This window comes from Gallus gallus, chromosome 5, assembly GCF_016699485.2.
Source record: "Gallus gallus isolate bGalGal1 chromosome 5, bGalGal1.mat.broiler.GRCg7b, whole genome shotgun sequence".
Taxonomy (NCBI): domain Eukaryota; kingdom Metazoa; phylum Chordata; class Aves; order Galliformes; family Phasianidae; genus Gallus; species Gallus gallus.
In genome coordinates, this window is record NC_052536.1 from 57,362,159 (window position 1) to 57,384,117 (window position 21,959).

General features: G+C 47.0%; 2 protein-coding genes and 1 long non-coding RNA gene across 13 annotated transcripts in view; 1 reads left to right on the plus strand and 2 right to left on the minus strand.

Annotated features, from left to right (window-relative positions):
* On the minus strand, nucleotides 1–10,880 carry DNAAF2 (dynein axonemal assembly factor 2). Its single transcript, XM_421456.8, has 3 exons — nucleotides 9,276–10,880; nucleotides 1,921–2,067; nucleotides 1–607 (listed from the first exon to the last, which is right to left on the minus strand). Exons 1-3 carry the CDS (start codon nucleotides 10,860–10,862, stop codon nucleotides 137–139), a joined length of 2,205 nt encoding a protein of 734 aa, XP_421456.6. The 5' UTR covers nucleotides 10,863–10,880; the 3' UTR covers nucleotides 1–136.
* On the plus strand, nucleotides 9,992–12,447 carry LOC124418037. The gene is made up of 2 exons (XR_006939519.1): nucleotides 9,992–10,120; nucleotides 10,698–12,447. It is a non-coding gene; the product is annotated as an uncharacterized LOC124418037 (long non-coding RNA).
* The window catches only part of POLE2 (DNA polymerase epsilon 2, accessory subunit), a 22,375-nt gene continuing 11,876 nt past the window's right edge, over nucleotides 11,461–21,959 (minus strand). For all 11 annotated transcript variants that reach the window (XM_025150813.3, XM_015276728.3, XM_046941887.1 and 8 more), the window contains 13 exons: nucleotides 20,965–21,048; nucleotides 20,467–20,523; nucleotides 20,089–20,137; nucleotides 19,271–19,343; nucleotides 18,148–18,320; nucleotides 16,095–16,184; nucleotides 15,861–15,915; nucleotides 14,841–14,900; nucleotides 14,667–14,744; nucleotides 14,141–14,249; nucleotides 12,696–12,872; nucleotides 12,438–12,505; nucleotides 11,461–11,631 (listed from right to left, as the gene is read on the minus strand). In XM_025150813.3, the coding sequence (XP_025006581.2) occupies nucleotides 11,613–11,631; nucleotides 12,438–12,505; nucleotides 12,696–12,872; nucleotides 14,141–14,249; nucleotides 14,667–14,744; nucleotides 14,841–14,900; nucleotides 15,861–15,915; nucleotides 16,095–16,184; nucleotides 18,148–18,320; nucleotides 19,271–19,343; nucleotides 20,089–20,137; nucleotides 20,467–20,523; nucleotides 20,965–21,048 (1,092 nt within the window). In that variant the 3' untranslated portion in view covers nucleotides 11,461–11,612. The remainder of the gene's footprint in view (nucleotides 11,632–12,437; nucleotides 12,506–12,695; nucleotides 12,873–14,140; nucleotides 14,250–14,666; nucleotides 14,745–14,840; nucleotides 14,901–15,860; nucleotides 15,916–16,094; nucleotides 16,185–18,147; nucleotides 18,321–19,270; nucleotides 19,344–20,088; nucleotides 20,138–20,466; nucleotides 20,524–20,964; nucleotides 21,049–21,959) is intronic.

Here is a 21,959-nt window from a genome sequence, read left to right on the forward strand (position 1 = left end):
TTAGCTTCAGAAAGTATTAATGGCTTAAGTATTCTTCGTTGACAGACTAAAGTTTAAGAAGGAACCCGGTTCTGCTTTCAGCCCTGCAGCCATAAACCAGAGTCAAACGAGAGGAGGAAAAGCTGGCGCGGCCCCACTAGTCCAGTTCATACAGCACGGAGTTCTGGAAGGCAATGCTGCAGTGTGTGCTGTGGTCTGCAATGCTCTGCACGCTCCCATCTGCACCCACCTCCTGCAAGACTGGGGATACAGCTGGGCTCCCCGCCCCCCCTGCCCGGCCCCCCTCCAGCCCCAGGCCTGCAAACGCCTCATCTAAAGCTTGCTCTTTTCCCCCGGGTTTGCCAGGAAGTGCTGCACCGGTGTCAGAAGGTTCCTGCTGCAAACAATGTTGTGAACCTCCATCCACTTCTATTGTTTCAGCTGTTACAAAAGATGTGGCAGCTCGCTGGCTTTCTGTAGGCCGTTCCTCAGCCGTGGCAGCGGCGGTATGCTCTGGCTCTGGCTCCGGTTGGAGGTGGTCCTCGTTGTTCTTCGCAGCAACGTCTCCTCCTGAGCTGCTCACTGCTTGGTTGGTTTCATCATGTTCAGAACCGGCTGCTTCCCGCGGCTGGGGACAAAACACATTCACTGTTTTATATCTGAAGCTGACCAGGCAGCCCGTGCTGCTGTGAACGCAGGTGGGGACGCTCGCTTTTCCCCCAGGACACAGTCAGTGTGCTGCAGAGGTTTTCCTGATCCCGTGCAGTGGGAATGAGGGGCCGGGAGGCTGCTCGCTTCCTCAGGGTTTCCTCTGCAGTAGGAAACGCTGCTGGGCGGCTTCCACACGGTCATGGCTTATAATGCAATTAACAGAGTGGAAAAAGGCAAGCCACCGTGCCCAGGGGCAACAACATCAGCCAAAGGAGCTGAACTCTCATTGCGAGGAGCAGGTTTTAACTTTACAGTGAGGGAAACGACCGTCTTGTTGTTTGAGAACAGTGGGACTGGCAAGCGGGCTGCCTTTCTCCACTGCTCTCAGCGAGTTCATCAGGGAATTGCTCTGTTTGCCTCAGGAGAGGGTGAGCTGTGCCCCCTGCTGCTGCCGGCCCGCTGGCTGATCCCCCCTGGTAGCACGGCCTCCCACCAGCGGGCAGGGGGCAGCTGGGCATGGGGCTGCACCGCCTGCATCGCAGCTTCCCTGAGCCCAGAGCCATGGCTCACTCTGGTAGGAACCAAAAGAAATGCTTTTATGAGTCTGAGACCCAATTCCTCACAAACAAAATTCTCCAGGCTTTCACTGTCCTTGTGATAAGGCAGAGCATGAAACACCGGCAGCAACAGAGCACTCTGCCCATCCTAGGGAGCCCTTCGTGTGTGAGCCCCCAGCAGCAGCTTCCTGCCCTCCGTCCTGCCCCAGGTCCCTGGGGTAAGCCCAGCTCTGCTTACGAGGCTCCACCCAACTGTTGTATATAGGAAGGACGTGGAGCGTTCACTTATTTAGTTCAACATTAAGAAAGTTCCGGTTTTCAGAAGACATCTGCGCCAATTTGTTTGCAGCGCGTTGTCGTCACCTGGATGCACGTGGGACTGCTCTAAAGAAGGCACACTAAGTAACTAGTTGGCCATCTTTTCTTTAAATATCAGCAAGGGACTTACTGCATGGATGCCACTGTATTCCTGCAAGGTGAAAGAACGTCTTCAATGATTGCATCACAGCTCTCCACCTTCCCAGTGAAATGTAATGAAGTTTCAATCCCTTGGTGACATTAAATGGCACAAACGTGAACCTCTTCCTACAAACTGACACCAATGCTTACAAACACACCATACGCTATGGTTTTCCATGCTACATCAAGACAGAGCTGTCTCAGTCGAGCTGATGCTCTCTGGCTGAAGTACAGAAATCAGTCAGCAGCACATACTGCTGCCAGAGCTCCTTACCTTCAGCCTGATCTGACTTCTGTCCTCAGACACATCGAGCACCTCAATTAACGTCTGAGCTTCCAGGTCCGACTGCGTGCACGAGGAGGGGCACAGAACAGTGCGTAGGAATCCATCAATGTTTTCTTCACTGACAAACAACCTCTCCTAAAGAAAAGAAAGAGCAGCTTAAGTTCATTCCGTCCCATACTTCAGAGGTATTGGAGCAAGAAACCCACGTGGAACAACGCCGGGAGCCCAATTCACAAAGCAGCAGTTCCAGCACTCGCTCATGGATACAGATACTGTGTGGGACACTCAGAAGGGATGCAGTGAAGCCAACACAGGGCAGCACTTAGCTCATCTTGATTACAAGTACAGAGGAAAGCAACCTGCTTTCTTTGGATACACGATCCATATACACATCTGAGGAACGATTCGCAGCGATGTGGTTCTGCTGTCCTCACCTGTCCTACCATCAGGGGGTCTCGAGCACGCAGGCATTTGTTTCAGCCTCTTGCTTTGGGAAAACACAAACACCTTGGGCATTCAGACCTCCTGAAGCCACAGCCATGAAACATGCATGATGGTATCCCTTTCACATTCACCTGAGAAGGCTCCTCAGGTCTCCCCTTAGGCACGAGCCAAGAGAGGCTGGAAGAAGCAGAGAGGTGCCCAGGGCTCACGCAGGCTGGGGCAGGTCCTGAGGCTGTCAGCTGCGGTTCAGCAGCAGCACAAAACACGTTGCTACAGGTTTTAAGATTTCAATCACTCACAGTTAATGAACAGCCCTAAAACGCATCCTGGAGGAGCAGTTTCCTAAGAGTGACGGAGCCCAGTGCTCCTATTCTTCCAAAGACATCTGCTTAAGGCTGTGGGTAGACAGACCTCACTCAGCACAGCAAAACTGGCCCGACCCAGAGGGCTGCTCAGAGGTATCACCTTTCCATTCAGCAGTGACTACTTGAGATGGAAACAGGAGGAAGAAGTTGCAAGGCTTCTGCTGCCACTCATATCCAAAGCATCTCATTCTGCCATACCCTCTTGTCAACCCAACGAAAATTACATCCAATTAGCATCACCACCTTGCAGACTGAGCAACAAAGAGGCAGATCTGCACATTTTTGCCCCCTACGGATGCAGCCGTACACAACTCAGATGCTGCACTGTTTCTGAGGTACAACACTTAACTGTCATCTTAACAATAAAAAAAAATCTCTATGGGAAAAATAAAATAGCTCTCTATTATATTCACTGGTTAGTGTAGGAACCGTCACAACATGGAAACTTCTGCAAAGCTTCAACACAACAGGCTCAGCATCTCGACGAGGACAAGAAGTAACTGCTCGTGCTGATGCTTGCACCATTCTGTCTCAGTGCTCCAGGTCTCGTACCAGCTTTGTGCTGTATTCCCACAGCTCTGCACTTACACTTCAAGGAAGTACTCCAAGTCTGAAGGCCAGCGGCCGGGCAGAAATCAAAGCAGCAGGTGCTGTTGGCACAAGCACTGCCATTTGTTACCAATACAATGACTGTCATTAGTGTGTTCAGACAACCAGCAACTGTAATTCAAACTCTGCGTTCACAGCGAGCATATGCCGAGCCATTTCTACTCCTGCAGATGTTACCAAGGCACAGACTTTGGCAAGAAGTGATTCAGCAATGTATTTAAAAACCTGTTTGCTCTGGCCCGTAAATGCAGCAGCAAAGGACGAGCCTTCATGGATGATTTCTATGACCCTATGAAGAAATTATTGCACCTTAAACTGTTTGTTTTCTGATATCTATGATACTATCGTAGCAGCTCAGAACTGCATTTGCTCTTCCCTGTGGCTCTCAGCCATGCCCTCGCACAGCTGCACTCTGAGCCCTCTGCTTCTGCATTCTCCAGACCCTGACATGGGCTGCAGGGGTTTTAAAAGAGGAGCAGAATTCAGGCTTACAGCATTCGTGCATCTTCTGTGAGGAGAGACTGATCCCTGGAGCACAGGCGTGGATCCACAGACCCCTCCATTTGTAGGGTCCCACTGCACAGGGCTTTGAGGCTCACGGTGCTGGGGAGTGGAGGTGCTGAACTGCAGGCTCAGGGGTAAACTTTTGTAAGGTTTTAATGACTGCAAAGATCCAACAGCTCAAAAAGTGCTTCCATGGGCTTCGTCAGTAGGTGAATGTTTCCTGACACAACCACTCTGTGTAAGAACATTATTCCCATAACGGACCAACCAATTCAAAGTTCATCACACATTTGTTTGCTTTAGAGCAGAAGCAAACTAACTATCATTTGAATGTAGTTTGGAAAGAGGTTACTTTGGAAAAAAAAAGAAAACAGTGACTTTGTTCTGTCCTCCTTTACCAACCTCCTCTGGTCTCCCAAAAACCTCATTAGGGGTCCTGAAGTGCTGAGCCCAAAATTAAGTGAACTGAACCCAAACTTTTTATGAAGTTTAAAGGCAACAGGCTCATTTTCTAAGACAATGCCATCTAAGAGGTGCCCCTAAGCAAAGGATATTGACTCTGTTTAGCAGTTTGGTGACTGAAAATAGTAACACTGATTGAATATTAAAAGAAAACATCTAACAGCTCAGAATAGCTTGAAAGCAAAGGCAAAACATGGGTGCAGTAAAGGCAGCAGGGCTGCATCCAAGCTCACAGCTGCGATCCAGCACTGCTGGCTGGATGTGCTGGCACCCTGCAGGAGCACATTGCAGCAGCCTCTCCATTCCCCAGCTCAGAGCTCTTCCTGATCATCAGAGCCTTCAAATGCAAAGGTTTCTCGCACTCCAACAGCTCTGCAGGCCGCACACTCGGTTGCCCCTCGAACCAAGACTGTTTCTCCACCCGAGTCCCAAGTCTGAGATCACTGAACACGAGGAGAGCTGAGCAGGGGAGCGGGCCCAGCCACAGTGCCTGGACACAGTCCAGAGGTTGGACACGTGGCAGCGACCAGAGGTTACAGTGCTTCAGCTTTATCTAAGGGCTCCTAACAAAGGAAAAAAACAGTAAGAGCTTTGACCGGGTCTCACTGGGCTCTGGTGGCCAGGCCAAGCAGAAATACCACACTGTGTTCAGTAACACACCCATCAAACACTTCCTTCCCCATGAAGACATAAGCATTCCCACAGAAGTGAAGCAAAGCTTCGTGTCACTGCACAATTCCCTTTCAGATACCTCTGTTAAGTAATGCTCACAACACATCTTTCCTGAGCAGAGAAAAGATTCTATATCACACAGTGGTGAAAAAACAAGTTTCTTTGGTTGCGCTGATGGTAGGTAAGGGAAATGAATGGCACATGCAAATGCCAATGGGCTGCAACAGCAAGCCAGAGCAGAGCTGCTGAGTATCCTGGCTTGTATTTCTGTTCAGAATCAATCAGGAGAGCAAACATGACACAACAGCACTCTACAGAGACATGGTTTCAGTAATTTCCCAACTCCAGCTCTGCTGTGAACTGGGACATTCCAGGACATGCTGTTCTCAGAAACCTTGCCTGGCAGGCTCACAAATGTTACTGATGGGTATTTAGCTCTCAGCTATTCTTTTTCATAACATATCTCACAGGTTCTGTTGTCTTAAAATGCAAGGGGTGGGGGGGTGGAGGTGAAGTTCTCTGGTGTAGGCGTTTCCTCAGTGTGGGCTCTTAGGATTCAGACACTCTCTCCTGGAGAAACAGGACCTGGAGAAATGGGCAGAGGGATCAACACACTGAGGTCTGCAGAGGATCAACATACTGAGGTCTGCAGTGGAGCGTAACAGCCTGTGACAAACAGTAACATCTGAGCCCCTGAAATATAAATCCAAGTCCAATGTTATGAAATTTCTATTTTTCATAGGCTTTCTGCTCACCGTGGTTTGGCCAAGTAGTGAAACTACTCTGAAAGAAAAAGAAGCAATGGCTGCAACTGCTGATCAGAGAGGTAAGGCTCAGGGTTGGCAGAGAGCTATCCATTGTGCAGCAAAGTGGGAACATCGGTGACGTTAAGAGCTATCTAATGAAGGAGTCCTTGCAGCAACACATCTGAGGTCTGGGGGGCGGAGGACCGTTGTGCTGCAGAGGTTTGCTGAAAATAAGCACTTGCTTTAGCTGGGGTGGGAATCCAGACTGCTCAGCATCTATGGAAACCGAGCTCTAAATATACCATCTTTCAGCACAGCGATTCAAGAGGCTCTGCCTTTACAAAAGGAAACCCAGTCCTTGAAGTTCCTTGCTTCAAGAGCGCTGTTCTGAGCGGAGCACGACTCATTCTTCTTCCATTATCTGCATCAGTCCAATTTCTGAGGAGAAAAGAGGCCGTTGTGGTAACAGAACTTCAGAAGCACACGAGGCAGAGCTGTGCAATTACCGGCGCAGCTATCGGCATGTTGATCTGGGCAGAGGCACACAGGCGATAAAAAGGAAGCAACGTGCCGCACTACATCGCAGCCCGGGGATGGGGCTCTGAAGACACACATTCTGCTCATGCAGCGAGCAATTATCCCAATGCATTTTGCTGGCTGTTTGGTAAGTTAATGGGAGGCAATTACACGGGCAGCATCACAGGGGACTGGAACAGCCAGCGGCTAGCTAGGCACGTTTCTGCATCACTCACCCAGCAAGGAACTGCTCCCAGCCCTTCGTCTCCCATAAGAAGCAGCTTCCTAGAAAATATGAGGATGGGCATTTCCTGCCCATAAAGGACACCGGGCTCTTTGTTTGCTATCCCCTGGCTCTGCTGCTGTGGGAGAAGAGACTACAAGCAGGCAGACGGCAGCACAACCGGGAGGTAAAGGATAACATTCTGCTCACCCAGGCCACCAAAAGCCACCTAATGCCATTCAGCGGGGCACTGCTGCTGAGCTTCTCCCTAAAGTACTCTCCTCTGTGACCGATGCAGCTGCTGGCAGATCTCACTGCAGAAAACGTAGCTCTGATTTACAGGAATAGATCCAAAGGAGAAAAATAACAGAGATTACAGCAGACAAATTGAGGAAACCAACATTAGTAAAGGAGAAGCTACCACAGACTAATTGTTAATGGACAGAAGACAGCATATAATAGTAGCTCTAATTAAATATTAATTTTTCTCACTTCACTCTGAGGGAATGCAGCTATCTGTGCTGGCACAGGCACTTCTGGGAAATGGCACAGTTCGGAAAAGAGCAAACAGAACAAATGACTTCAGATTATTCCAACCGCTTCCATTTGCTGCCCTGGATCCAGAAGGGCTGCACCACAGAAGAAATCCATCTTTTTTTACTCTGCTACATAAATGAATGGCTGGGAGGCCCGTGACTAATTCCAAACCTCCTCCTCCTACTACTCCATCCAGAACACTTTGCAATGTATAATAAACCCAGAACATGTAAAGATTTGTGGGTTTTGTCACAAAAAAAAAAAAGGTTGTGTTGATCAGAATTCCATTATTGAATAGCATTTGAACACCTTTCCCTAGAAAGATGTTCCCCCCTTCATAATAATGAATACACACATCAAATATCCTAACCGCAGGGCTGAGATGAAAGCATGCAAACACATCTGTCAGCCAAAGCACCAGACACTGCAGCAGAAGTTCCTGCTCCCAAAATGAATTTCAGCAAGAACCCCGCAAAGAGTCACAGAAAGCTGTGCTCTGCTCCCCTAAAATGTGGAGTTTTGCTATAACTGTTTAAAATGATAAACGCTAATGAATGAGCATCACTCACAGTGGTGTCTGCAAACCACTGTATCCTCACCCCATCATCATTTCTGCTAATGTCCCAGGAGAACTGCAGCAGGCTGTCAGATACTCCAGGAGCAAGATTGCTAGATGTATGTTTAGGCCTGTCTGCTATAAAGCAGTGAGTGAGCAGACTGACATGCATCACGGCATGCGATGCAGGGGATGGATATATGCAGAGTAGGTGAAAAAGCAGTCAGAACACTTCTGGTTGCCATTCATCCCTTTCTTATCCGTACAGAACATAGGCTGCAGTTGGCACAACAGCTTCCTGTGTGCAACCTGACACTGCATCAGCACCCAGTGCTTGCTTCCACCGATGAGCACCAGTGCCAAATGCTTTGTACGCCCAATTGTACAGACTTGCAGGCTCCTGCTCTGCTACAAGTCAAGGAAATGCACTGTAAGCAGCTCGGTGTAGGTGGTTCTCAATAAATCCATCCTCTCTGATACCCAGCTGATCAGCTCCTCCTTCAGAGAAGCTCACAGGAAAGGTGTGTAGCCTTCTAGATGGGAAATAAACAGGAAGATTCAGCTGCACATATACTAATGGGATAAATGTATCTCCCTCAGAATCACGCAGTATGCTCTTACTGGAGGGACTGAGCAATTAAGGCTCTCCAAGCCATCATCCCTTTAGATATACATTGCCAGTTTTGCAGACTTGCACTCCCATGGTTTGTGATCCAAACTGCAAAGTGTTTGATTTTCTAAAACAAAGATAAGCTCAAAGTCACGGGGTTGAAGAGTTCGGTAAGAATTACACAGCCCTAAGCCCTGCTCACATAAGTTGTTTGAGGCACCGAGCTTACAGAACGGAAGATTTGGTGGAGAACTTCTCCACTAAACTTGTGTGAGTGCTGCTTCACAGAGCATCTTTTGGGGAGAGTGCTGGCCCCCAGCGAGGTGTCAGTCAGATGCAGCAGTCGTGCTGAATTCCTCCATCACACAGAGCACCTGCTGCCTAATGGCCCTTAGAATAAAAAAACACCTCCACTAGAACCATACTCAGATGTGTAACGAGAGGATGGGGAAGCACACCAGCACAGGGGGGGACTGCTCACAGCTACCGTGGCTACAGCACTGTGTTCTGCAGCTGTGGAGGGAATGCTGTCCTGAAAGGCAGATGGGTACACTCCCCTCTCGCCTGCATTTCAAGGAACTGCACGGCCTCTGGTGGATAACCAACACCTCCTTTCTTCACATGCAAAGGCTGCATGAGCCAGGAGGTTGTTACAGAACAGCTGAGGTTGGAAGGGACCTCTGGAGATCATCTTATTCAAGGTCCCCATTCCGCAGGCTCCCCCAGAGCACAGCACTGTGGTTACTATTGCTCTGGATTTGCATTGTTGCCGTGAGAAGCAGCTGGTGAACTTGGCAATCTTGGCAAACACACGTGGGTAAGGTTAAGGATGAAGGCCAGGCCGTTTTCACTCGTATCAGCACTTCTTTTAGAAAAAAACTCAGCTCTGGAGGCAGAAGCCATTGCAGCCCCAAGGACGAAGATATCAACTCCACAACACGACCTTCATTCCGCTCACACGATACCAGCACTAATTATGTAATTCGTCACGCTGACGTCTACTGCCAGCCCTGCAAGTGATAACCTAAGAGCTCCCTCAGATATCACACACGCAGTGCTGCGATGCGGGGAGAGCACAGCAACCCCTGGAAGCTGTTACCTGCAGAGCGGAGGCATCGAGGCCGAAGCAGTACTTCTCCCAAAGCCCGGTGCTCTCCGTGGCCTTGGAAAGCAGGATGGCAGTGTTGTGGGCGCCCACGCTGACGCTGGTCTCGGGGGCAGCCAGCCTATTGGCGGCGGGGAACTGCAGGATGAGGGCATAGGCAACAGCACCGCTGGAGAAGCGGACGCTGTAGCGGTTGGCGGCCACCTCCCCGCTGAGGCTTTGGGGCTGAATGCCGGGCACCAGCAGGAGCAGGGTGAGGGAGGCCTCATCCTGGCGGCACTGGAAGGGAGGGCACACGGCAGCGGCGGGACCGGAGTCACCCCCGCCCCGGGAATGAGCCATGTGGTCGGGGCTGCCCTCGGGCGGGCACGGAGACGGGGCTCCGCCGGGAGGAGCCGGCTCGGAGCCGGCGCTCGGAGCGGGGGAAGCGGCTCCAGGCTGGGGGCCGGCGCTCGGGGAAGCGGCCTCGGAGCGGGGCGGCGGGGAGGAAGCGGCCGCCGGCTCCTCGGGGAGCTCCGGGCCGGGCGGGGGCTCTTCCCGCCGCTCCCCACCGGCCTCCCCGAGCGGCGTCCCCGGGCCGGGCGGCGGCACGACCGGCAGCGTAACCAGCAGCTGCCGCTTGGCCTTGTCGAAAACGGCGCGGCCTGCGCTCTCGTCCACGTGGTAGGGGAGGCGGAGGCGGAGGCGGTAGGCGGGCCGCCGCGAGTCGAGGCGCAGCTCCCGCGGGCGGACCTCCAGCTCGGCCTGGGCGGCGGAGCGGAGCAGCGGCAGCTCCACCGTCACCACCAGCTCCCGGGGCACCGGGCCGGGCGCCGAGTCGCGGCCGCAGCGGTAGTCCTGTAGGTCCACGTAGGAGCGGTGGCGGACGCTCCAGCGCGGCGTGGTGGGGCCGGGGGCCGGCGGGGGAGCGGCGGGAGGCGGGCCGGGCGGAGGGCCGGGCGGAGGGGGCAGCGGCGGGTCGGTGTCGGAGGGCGGCCGCGGGGCGCCGCCGGGCAGCGGGGAGCGGATGACGGGCGCCTGCGGGATGCCCTTGTAGCGGGTGCCGCGGAGGACGGAGGCGTTGGTGCGGTCGAGCTGCGCGGAGAAGCGGCTCTCCACGGCCTCCATGGCCGCGTCGCTGAGCAGGCGGCGGAAGCGGGCGCTGCGGGCGGCCAGGCGGAGCGCGGCGGGGTGGAAGACCACGTCGTAAACGAAGCAGCGGCGGCCGGCCCGGCCCAGCTCCTCGCGGCCCGGCGCCAGGCTGTGGGGCAGCTCCCAGCGGTGGCCGCCCGGCTCGGCGCGGGCCTGCGGCGGGGCGATGTGCGGGTTGCTGCAGATGTTGAGGTAGCAGCGGCGGGAGCCGGCCTGGCTGGTGCGCAGCACGTAGCCCGGCGTCGGGTGGATGAAGCGCACCTCCACGCCGCGCTCCCGCTCCAGGGCCGTCACCTCCTCTTCGTAAAGCCGCCGCTGCTCCGGGTCGGTCAGCTCCGCCGCGTACTCGGCGAACAGCGCCCGGAACCGCTCGTCGCGGAAGGCCCGCTGCAGCCGCTCCGCTTCCTCGGAGCTCAGCTCCAGCTCCTCCAGCCGCCCCGGGCCCGCCATGGCCGCGCTGGTTGCTGTGGAGACGGGTAAACAAGATGGCGGCTCCGTCCCGGCCGAGCGCGTTGCTATGGCGACGCTAAAACAAGATGGCGGCCCCCGGTTTCGTTGCTATAGTGACGCTAAACAAGATGGCGGTGGCGCCTTCAGGCTGTTGCTATGGGGACGCCGAGCAAGATGGCGCCCCAACGCGCTCCGCGTGGCTCCCACAGCTGCTGCAGGCCATATCCCGTGCAGAAATTAGCACTGCCACGTCCTGATGCTCCCGCATGAGTTTAAAACGACCTCACCCCTGTTCCCCTTACGCCTCTCCCCAGCTGTGTAACACTATCCACTGCCAGCACTAATCAGCCCCTCGCAAATCTGCCTTATGCCTTTCCTGCCCCAAGACAAATCGCAGCCTGCACTGCCCTTCCTGCGGGTTGCAGATAACTTGCACTCAGTTCAGCTCAGCACAGGGAAAAACAGTTCTCCCTCTCCTTCGCTTCCTTTCTAAAAGATACCTATTTCCTATGCGTGCCCTTGCTTCCTCCGGGTGCCTTCTTTTCTTGTGTTGTGGAAATCAATCTTTGGTAGCTCCATTTTATCTAAACACAGCAGATTTTTGTGTAAAAGTTTATTTCCGTACAAAATAAGCCTGGCTTTGACATTTATTATGAATAGCCTGCAAGATATCATAAAATCAATCCATCTAAACGAGTGCTATGGTTGGCCTCACAAAGGCTCAGTCCCTTTCTGCAGTCTTGTAGAAAGTCAGAGACCCTGAAGCTTGCTGAAAATACCAAACAAAAGCAAGGTTTAGTTGAAAGAAATGTCAATACATACCACATTATTCTATTTTGTGAGCTGTGAAAGACTTCATAATGTTTTCATCTATCTAAAGACCTAAAGCATCTCATGGTACGATTATTTTCTGTAGTCAAGAAAAGATAACACAGATCTATCTTTTATCCACTCCCTTATGTGGGAGATTATGCACTTCCGTGTGACAAAAAGCTGCTGCAACAAGACATGAAATTCAATCAGTGGCAGACAAGACAAATAGCAATTTTCCTATTTGGTTCCACCACTGTTATTTCAAACTGATGCACAGTTGGTAACGTTTTGATACTGTTTAGTTTGGGTTTTTCTCCTTTTGCAACTTTTTTTTTTTTCCAGTTGTTGAAAGACCACAATAGGAATGAATAAGCACACGTGTAAAGTACATGAAATCAAAGTATAAAAGTGGCTTTTGAGTTTGATTATGATCACAAAATGGACCAAAAATCGTTCCTAAGTGTGATTAACCCATGCAACAAGTATAATGTTCAGAAACAAACCTGTTTCCCAACTGGGTCTCAGTTACCGAAAATGATATAATACAATCTATTTACTTTTGGATCATGTTTTTCATCACTGTTTCCTGACCGTAACTTCTGAATGTCTTACTGTAGGTCTAGGCTTCAGAATTGCTTACACTGCTGGAGTGCAAAGCATAAGTCTGCGTTAACTGCTAGAACATTCATTGTGTTTACATAATTGCTTTTCTGTATTCCTCCTGATAACTAAAAAGTCAGCAAATAAAAGGAATATATTTACCTGTCTTCAACTGTCTTGTTGGAGGGGTAGAATACCTTGAATGAAAACCCACTCCTTGGAAAAGAACCCTGTGAAGAAAAATACACCACGTTTGTGTAAGTATAATGCTGTACAGATGGTAAGAGACACACCCATATATAACTGCATGCCCTTTGGCAACTGACCCATCATTAATTTTCCTAATATTTCCATAAAGCTATTTATGAATTCAAGGTTGTTCGTACAAGTCTTATTTTGTAAAGCATAAGGAAATCTTACAGGATTTATGCAAAGACAGTCAGTGTTGGTGACAGTGAAGGGGTCATATTTATCCGCAATGACAAGCATATCTGGCACAGGATACACCCTCAGGGCGTAGTCGTAGGCCCAGTACACAGGGCTAACATACAGCGGAAGCGGTGTAAGGTGTCCTTGTGATAATATGGTCTTTACAAACTGCAAGATAAACACAGAGAGTTCATCTGAACCATATTCTGTAAGTCAGACTCATTCCTACAAATGTCCTGCCAACAGAGAAGTTCTGAACCTGGAAATGCTTTCCATGCATTTCACTCCCTCTGATTCCTGGGGATTTCTATAGGAAAGCAGTGACTCCACTATAACAGCCAGCTGCTGATTTGTTTTGTTTTCTTTTTTAATACACAAAGTGCAAAATCTGCTCAACTGTTTCTCCAGCCCAGGAGGTATCAAAACTGCCATAGATTTGCTTTATGTGTTTAGTCTTTGGTTCTTTCTTTTATTCTTCAGGGCTTTTCTTGCAATACCAGTTAACCACAAGACCCACACTTTACAGTCTTTACGAAGTTGTGTTTTTGATTCCCAAGTAACACCTTCTGCTGACTAGCTGTCCCCCTTGTAATTCCCATTTTCATCTGGCAGAATCCAGGAATCCCTGTATGAGTAAATCAAGGCTTATAGCGTACACACATGTATGCAAAAATGCACAGGTGCATCAGTATCCACAACAGGGTTCTCTCTGCACACAAAGAATCTGAGCATTGCTGTGATGGAGAGAAGGAATAGTTAACAGGAATAGTTTCCAAGTCAAACAAATGAAAAAAAACAAAACCTGTATAATAAATAGAAACAGACTCCATCCATCACAGCAATGAGCCAGTACTGTCTAGATCATTCTCATTCAATTATATCAGTAAGTCTCATCAACTGCTGTGCACTCATTAACTACAATCAGAGCGCTGTGTCGATGTATCAAAAGCAGGATTAAGACTTCAAGTGAAAAGGCAGATGAAGCAGGTGACCTTTCGGAAAAGCGACGTGCTGCTTTACTGCAAATGTCACTGGTTAATTGATCAAATCTTAGAAAGGTAATTTGTATTAAGCTTTGCCTTTAGGAATCAGTGTTTTGTGGTACAACGTTCGTTGCTGGTGCGTACGCACCAACAGCCAGCTGCTAGGAAGTTCTGAGTTCAAGGACACCTGCAGTGGGACAGTCAGAACGACTCGATGTCATCAACAAGCATCCTGGTTTCAGTTATCTTGCTATCAAGATATAAATGCAAGCAGTACTACTACATGTATAGATCCCTCCTCACAACTCTTTCAGGAAACCTGGTTACTCTAAGTAGTTCACAAATGTATGCAGTTACACAGGTCAGAGGCAGCCCAAATGTAGACCTGCTGATCAAAAATAAACCAACAAAAAGAAGTCAAGAACTTAGCAAGAAGTGCTGAACACAACTCACATGATTGGGAATATCCATGCTGCTGCTAGGGAAGCGGACGCAGTTTCTGCACATTTTGTTTACCAAATCTTCACGAAAGATAATTATTTCTTGTGTGCAATACTGAACCCTAAATGAAAACATCAGTGAAATTAAATGAATTACAGTGAAACGCTAACAGATGGAAAGATGTATTATAAAGTTAATCTGACTCTAATACAGCAGATTGAAAACATGCATTTCAATTAAAACAATACCTTCTCATCTTCCCTTCTTTCCCTCCATTCAGAAAAAAAAAACGTTTTTGAGGTATTTTTATACTTAGTTATTAAGCTTCTAGCAGTACTTCCAAACCGTTTTGTTCAAGATGGTGTCATCACTAATTTATGTCTATATTAATGCGTTTTAAATTACTTACAATTAATGTAAGTGAGGAATTCTCCCCATTTAAAAACTTTAAGACCACTACATCTGCACATAAATTAGTCATTCAGTTAAAAAGAAGAAAAAAACCAACATGAGAACTCTCAGCAAGCTCGACTGTTACCTGCAAGGATTTGTGGTGAAAACTGAAAATGGTACCAGCTGCCTGAATTCCTGAGTGATATTTTCAGCCAGGGGAGGTCTAAAATAAGTAGCAACACGTGAATCACACCAGTTTCTTACTTTCTTTAACTATTTAATTCAAATTTTCAACGTTTAAAAAGTGAAGCAAACTGACCGTGGTAAAACAGAACCAGGACCAGGATCTTCAGGGCCAGGAATAAACACAAATCGACTACTGCAATAAGTTAAACACATTGCTTTTATATAAAATAATCCCAGAAGTATCTAACCATTGGTTATATACTGCCACAATTTCACAGATGAACACAAGTAACATCTTCCATGGCAGAGCTGACAGTTCCTTCAGGCCTTATGAACAACTTTAATCACAATTGAGACATAAGGCACATATCCATCCCGCACTGAAGTGGGAGAACTCTTATATTTAAGAAATGACTGCTCTGGGAGCCCATCCTAGGAACTAGCTCTGCTTCATGGCTACTGTTAGGAACTCAAAGGTCAGAAGCCAGAAAGGATAAGCCTGGCTGTCTCCCTGTTTTTCTTTCCTTTGTATATTCAAACATCTGTAGAAATTATTTAGTTCTGGAGCTTCCACTGAGCAGGGACATGAGAAGAGACAGATAAAAGATCCATCCCTCTTCAAGATGGTGTTGTTTTGCTTAGCTCTCAAACTAGCAGCCATGGAGAACCATGCAGGCAAGAACAGGAAGGCAGAAACAAGAAACTGCGCAGGCAGAGTTTCAGATGACGTTTCTGGGGTTGGTACACAAAGCCTGCAGCTGCTGCTAGCAGCATCAAGACCTGGGCATCAGTTTATTAAGCAGCACTGCACGGGCAGATCTCTGCTGAATGCAAGGGAATTTCAGAGGGAAAAAAAACCTCACTCAAATAGAGCTTCTGGAGAATTGTGGGCCGTGCTTAATCCATCTGGGAAATGCTCCTGAGAAAGGCAGGTTCACATTTGCTGACTCAGTGGGCAGTTTCCATGACCAAACTGTTCTAGCCAGAGTCAAAGCCTTACACAGATCCCCAATCTTACAGGCCTGTAACCTGATCACAGATGGCTCACAAAAATGGGAAAACATAGTATCTGTTCGTTTCTTAAGTAATTAAAGCAAAAGTTTCCAAAATGAGCACATTCCCCCTGCCACCCCCACAGCACTTCACTGTATACCTTTTATGAATGCTGGGATATTCACATATTATATCTGCAAGAGCCTTCAAAGAACCTAGAGCCAGAAAAAAGTATCCATGAAGGAGACATGGTTAGAACAAAAACACACATGACACAGATCACTTGTACACTTCAGCACAGCAAAAACATTGCATTTCCTTTCTGCTTTCTTAAATAGTTTTACCATCTCCATTTTAATTTAATGTTCAGGACTGACTGCGAACAATTCCACACCTTTCAGAGACTGAATTTGGTTTTTTCCATATGGTGCAGATGAGAAATTTCCACAAAAGAAAAAGCAGGTTGGAGGAGCAGAGGAATAACCTGGGAAAACAAAGCACGTGTGAGTATAACATCCATCCACCTCGAGATCTTTCATCATTCAGCCTCCACTCCATCTCATGAAAGGCAAAAACCAAAACAGCACTTCAAGCTCTGCTTCTATTAATAACCCTAACTATTTTCTAGACACAGGCTTTAATTATTTACAGTTCCAACAACACTGTGTGTATACAACTAACCACTGACCCAATCATATAATTACACAACTAAAACCTATAATAATGATACACTCTTTCCTTGAAGAAAAAAATAGCAAGTAGCAATGGATTATTATTAACCTCCATGCATCATTCCAATTCAAAAGCTCTCCTAATATTTAACTCATTTTTTAGCATTATAAAGCAACAGAAACACATGCTTTTCAACAATGACTAAAAAGATAAACCCATTCACCACCTCTAAAGCAAAAATAAAACATCTACTCGGGCATTTGCCTCGTGTTCCAGCTCACACCTCCAGCTCCCTGCCCTGCAGCACCAGACTTGCATTTCCTTCACTATGTTACAATCCAGCAGGGGTAAACAGGATAGAACTGTTTATGGCAGGGAAATGGCACATCCGTATTTCTTCCTTGCTATTCCTCTCTGCTATTATTTTTAGTATATAATTACAAGGTTTATTACTTGTCTATTAAAAAAAAGGTCTGAAAGTAGTAAACACAATATATGCATCTCTTCCAGCTTAGTATATTAACCTCCCTGACCAGAGGCCCTTTATTGCTTCAGCATCTGCAGTTTTAGCCCAGGTTTGGTTTGGTTCAAGGATCTTGCCAACTCTCATCAAGATACAGAACTGGTTTCCTAACTTCAAAGTTAACTACTTAACTTCTCAGTAGATATTATGATAATGTGTTCAATTTTCCTTAAGTGAATAGCAGTTTGGCACCCTTAATTTTATACTGCTTGTTTTTTAAAGCAGCCGCCCTCTCACACCTCCATTCTACCTAAGGCAGACAGGACAAGCTGTTCCAAAACTGTTCTGGAATACAAAGAAGCAATTCACAGATCTCACAGATGCTTGCTATCCAAATGTTGCCATCATTACTAATGTAATGATGCATGGAAGAAACAGCCCATATTTTGAGAATAACTGTCATTTTTCCAATGGTAAAAAACAGAAAGCGTTCAAGAGAGACTGCTCATCTCTGAAGAACTAAAAAGGTTTCTTTAAATTAAGGCTAGGATGACTTTTCATGAACTTTCCTGTCAAAGCACTGTCCAAAACAATATTGGTGCTAAAAGATTCATGAAAAGGAAGTGACAGCTCACAAAAATAAAATACAATCCAATTTGTGAATCTGATAGAGAAAGATCCAAAAGAAATAGAATAGCAAACATGAAATGCAAATAGCTATCATTAAAACTGCAGCAAGACCTCGCTGGCTTTATCTAGGCTGGGTTCAATGGGGTTCTGTAAGATACTGCCAGCAGCTGGGCTTATTGTTACTTTCTCAGAACTGAAATTCACTGAAAACACACAATAAACACAATAAAAGGACTCTTGGAAATTGTTGCCCAACCTTTTCATTTGAATGCATACCTTTGAAAAAGATACAAAACTCACTATTTCACAGAAGAGCACATTCAGACCACAGTTAGCAGCCCCTGGGCAGAGCAGAGGGTTGCCAGCTATAAGATGGCCAACTTCCCTTGCATGGACAGTGATGCTCACGTGAGCAACCACAGGATGCAAGCACAAAAAGCTGAATCAGCTTACAGCTCTCCAACACAGGTTTCCTATGGGATATCCCCTGTGCAGGCTCAGCATAAGGCCAGAGCTCTCAGCCTAAACCAGCAAGGGGACACAGCCACAGAACGAGACCGAAGGCCAGCTAGCTGTGTGTTTTGTCACACTCACCAGTGTCACACTTCGTGCTGCTAAGGATCAAGGGTGATAGTAAAAATTCTCTAAAACAAAGCTCAGATTCAAAGCAGCCATCACCTACCTGAAAACATTGTATGCAGCTTTTCTAGTACTTCTGCTTGGTCCAGCCACACATCAGAAAGAAATACAAACATGGCATCCTCATTTTCATCCTCCAGCTGCTTCAGTTTTGCAGAAGCCTTTACTGAAGCTGAGGAAGGACCTCCAAAGAAGTTTATATTCCCATAGAAGGCTCTATATTATTAAAAGATTCGTGTTAATTCTGTTCTCTTCCCAAATAATTACTAGTTTTGATTATGACTCACCTGAGCCATTTTAATTATTATTATTATGAAAGGTAGCTTAAATTGTATCCTTGATCATTTAGTAGCTGATAGAGAAACCAAGGAAAAGGAACGGCAGTCACCTAGATCTAAAGTATGGGCAATGCCCTGCCATAATTTCACAGCTTATCTCAGGGTAATGCATACCCAGGGTTCCCTCCCTCATCCATTCCCTGAGCAATATGGAGCTCCTTATTCCTATGTAATAGCTATTTAGTTTTTCAGTTCAGAAGGGCTTAGATCTCAGTGGTTATTAACATGCAGAACATGCAAGTCTCAGAACTGCCTCCTTAAAATTGTATTTCACAGAATCACAGAATGGCCTGGGTTGCAAAGGAGCACAATGCTCATCCAGTTCCAACCCCCTGCTATGTGCAGGGTCGCCAACCAGCAGCCCAGGCTGCCCAGAGCCACATCCAGCCTGGCCTTGAATGCCTGCAGGGATGGGGCATCCACAGCCTCCTTGGGCAACCTGTTCAGTGCGTCACCACCCTCTGGGGGAAAAACTTCCTCCTCATCTCCAACCTAAACCTCCCCTGTCTCAGTTTCAAACCATTCCCCCTTGTCCTATCACTGTCCACCCTCACAAACAGCCATTCCCCCTCCTGTTTATACGCTCCCTTCAAGTACTGGAAGGCCACAATGAAGTCTCCCCAGAGCCTTCTCTTCTCCAAGCTAAACAAGCCCAGTTCCCTCAACCTTTCCTCATAGGCGAAGAAAGTATTTATTTTGAAATATTAGGGGAGGGGAAATCATAGCATACTTCAATGTCACAGAAGTTATAAAATGACAGCGAGCATACTTGGAAACCCACAACAAAATACAAAGTCAGAGTGAGGCTGCTGAAAGCCAGGTTTATACCTAGTGGTAGCAGACGGCTCAGTAGGCGGAAATCCAAAAGCATTCACATGAAAAACTTCATCTTCATACCAACCTATAGACAATTTTGAACAACAAAATAACCTTTAGTTTTTGAAACAACATCATACCTTAGACATTAGTCAGACAGTTGGCAGCTGTGCTGCTCAGTCCCAGCCTCCATCAATCTCTCTCTTGTGACAGCACCAGTCCCTGCACTGCTCAGCAATGAACCATAGCAGGGAACTATCCGGCTGACAAACAAGCTGAGCAAGACACCAACTATTTCAGGCCTCGTCCATTTCTTTGAATGGATTTGCTGCACAGACACATAATCTTCTCAACCCAACTGAGTAAGAACATAGGGAAACAGCAATCATTTTCGCTGGCTCTGCCCATGAACAGTCTGCATCAAACTGCACACTTTCTTGAGAACTGTCATCTCTTGAAAGAAGTAACTGAGTGGTACTCATTCCCCTCTTGTGTTTCTCTGCTACTTAGCGTATTTCATAAATTTTAAACATAAAACACATTAACAGAATACACAGAGCAATATCCCACAAACAGCAACGTCCATCACCGCACATCTAAGGCTCCAAAACTACAAACACACTGTCTTAACGAGAAGCCTCTGAAGGACCGAGGCTTTGACAACACAAAGCAGTACTTTCTTATCTTTTATTCACAGAATCACAGAATCATAGAATGGCCTGGGTTGAAAAGGACCACAGTGATCATCTAGTTTCAGCCCCCTGCTATGTGCAGGGTTGTCAACCACCAGACCAAGCTGTTCAGTTATTCTAGAAAGAAGTCTGCTTTACCTTCTGCCAAAACGAAGCACGATTCGGTATATAAACCACTGTGGAACTGGTGAGGAAAGGTTAAGAAATATATTTTTCTTAGATCAGGACTCTTACACTAATTCTGTAACCAAAGTTTGCTTTCCAGCCAGCGTAATACAAACAACACACAAACAGGATCACACTCTACTTCCACTAGCAGGGATACTATCCTTGTCCTTCAAAAGGGCACTGAGCTCCAGCAACCAGGACATTTCTACAAGAAAGAAAAAGATGGAGCTGCAACTTGCAACTCTCTATACATAATTCTTAATGGTCAATATGGATTTGTTATTCGAGTTAAGCGTCTCCAGACCGACAGGTAATTTATTCAACTCTTAGATCACAGATAAAGGATATTGCTTTACTAAGGTCTAGCTGGACAACTCCTGTAGGGTCTTCTAGGAAATACTTCCCCTAAAAAAACAGGATTAATTAATGAAGCAAAGTATAACGAAACACGTAAGTGCTTTAATCACAAACATTTACTAGGCAGCATTTATGAACGGTTTAGTGAAGTGTTTAATATTATATACTTGGAGCATAGAGGTGGAACTGAAAGCAACGTAGTTTATGTTAGCATCTCCCCTCTGACACTGCTGGTGTACCCCTTCCCTTAATCACAGGCCAATGCAGTGCTAGTGCAACACAGTGACTGGAGGCCTCAGCATTTCAGTAAGGAGCATACCCAGAAAATGTTAACCTCTTTCTAAGGAATGAGTCTTGCACCATGGACACTGATGGCAGATCTGTCATTGACTTATCCAGGAGGCGCTGACTGAGCCTTCTCATTTTCTAATATATTCTAGTGCTGAATGAATGGTGATCTCTACAATCCAACAGTAAATAGCAACTTACCTCCTTAAGCTGAGTTATCATCCCAAGGACAATCACTTCCCGCACTTTTGCTGTATTGCCCAACAGAGTTTCCACTGTTTTAAGCTGGAACCAAAGGCAAAGAATCATGTCAGACTAACTCCAGGTCTCCAAAGTAGCTTTTCTGAAGCAAGCAAGACAAAGCATCAGACAGCATATACACATATTCTTGCATAAATACACAAACAAGCTAGGACAGAATTCAGGCTCATTAGAAAATCAGGGACACATTTCTGAATGTCAAATGTAGCAGACTTGAGGGAAATACTTCCAATAATGGCCGCCAGCACAGAGAAGTGCTTAGCAAGTAAATATTTGTTGTTGCTATTTTGCTTACAAAAGTATTAAAACTGAAAAGAACAAGTGTCAATTTCTGCTCTTGCATGTGAATGTCAATTGTAGTAATTGGATCTTCAGCAGGATCCAATCTGAACCACAGGGCCAGCCTCCACCCAGGCAATGCCACTAATTATTTTTGCTGAGGAACCTCAGATGGATGGCAGAGAATACTCCCGAGTAACATCAGTGATACCACACAGCAGGCTGTCTGCATTCTCTGGACAAACTCATTTTGGTCTGCCAAGCTGCAGTTAAGGGAGACAATCCTCCTGGAACACAGGCATAAACAATAGATGCTCTTGCCACTGCTGACAGGAGAATAGGAAGCTGTCAAGAGAGAAAGATGCCTGCAAAGCCTGCAAGATGCAAGCTCAACTCAGCTAAGGTCACTTGATTTTTTTTCCTTCAAGACAGCACGCTTTGAACAAGCAGAAACAGGCAAGCTGTTCAAAACAAAACCTGTTATTTGGTACCCGGAGACACATGCATGCTTTTTTTTTTTTTTTAATATGTAATAGTTACATCATATCAGAAGAGCATTTAATATGAGAAAACTAAAATGGAAACAGAACAGATTCAGGTTGTGAACTTATTCAACTGAAGGTTTGTGAACCTGGTGCTTATGAAAGAAACAAGAA

Bases quoted from the DNA above. Each gene is read 5' to 3' on its own strand.
- DNAAF2 (XM_421456.8), bottom strand. From the start codon at position 10,862: ATGGCGGGCCCGGGGCGGCTGGAGGAGCTGGAGCTGAGCTCCGAGGAA. The intron at 2,068-9,275 runs GTAACAGCTTCC...TCTTTTCTTTAG, and splicing joins TCGATGCCTCCGCTCTGCAG to GAGAGGTTGTTTGTCAGTGA. The intron at 608-1,920 runs GTAAGGAGCTCT...TTTTGTCCCCAG, and splicing joins GAAGTCAGATCAGGCTGAAG to CCGCGGGAAGCAGCCGGTTC.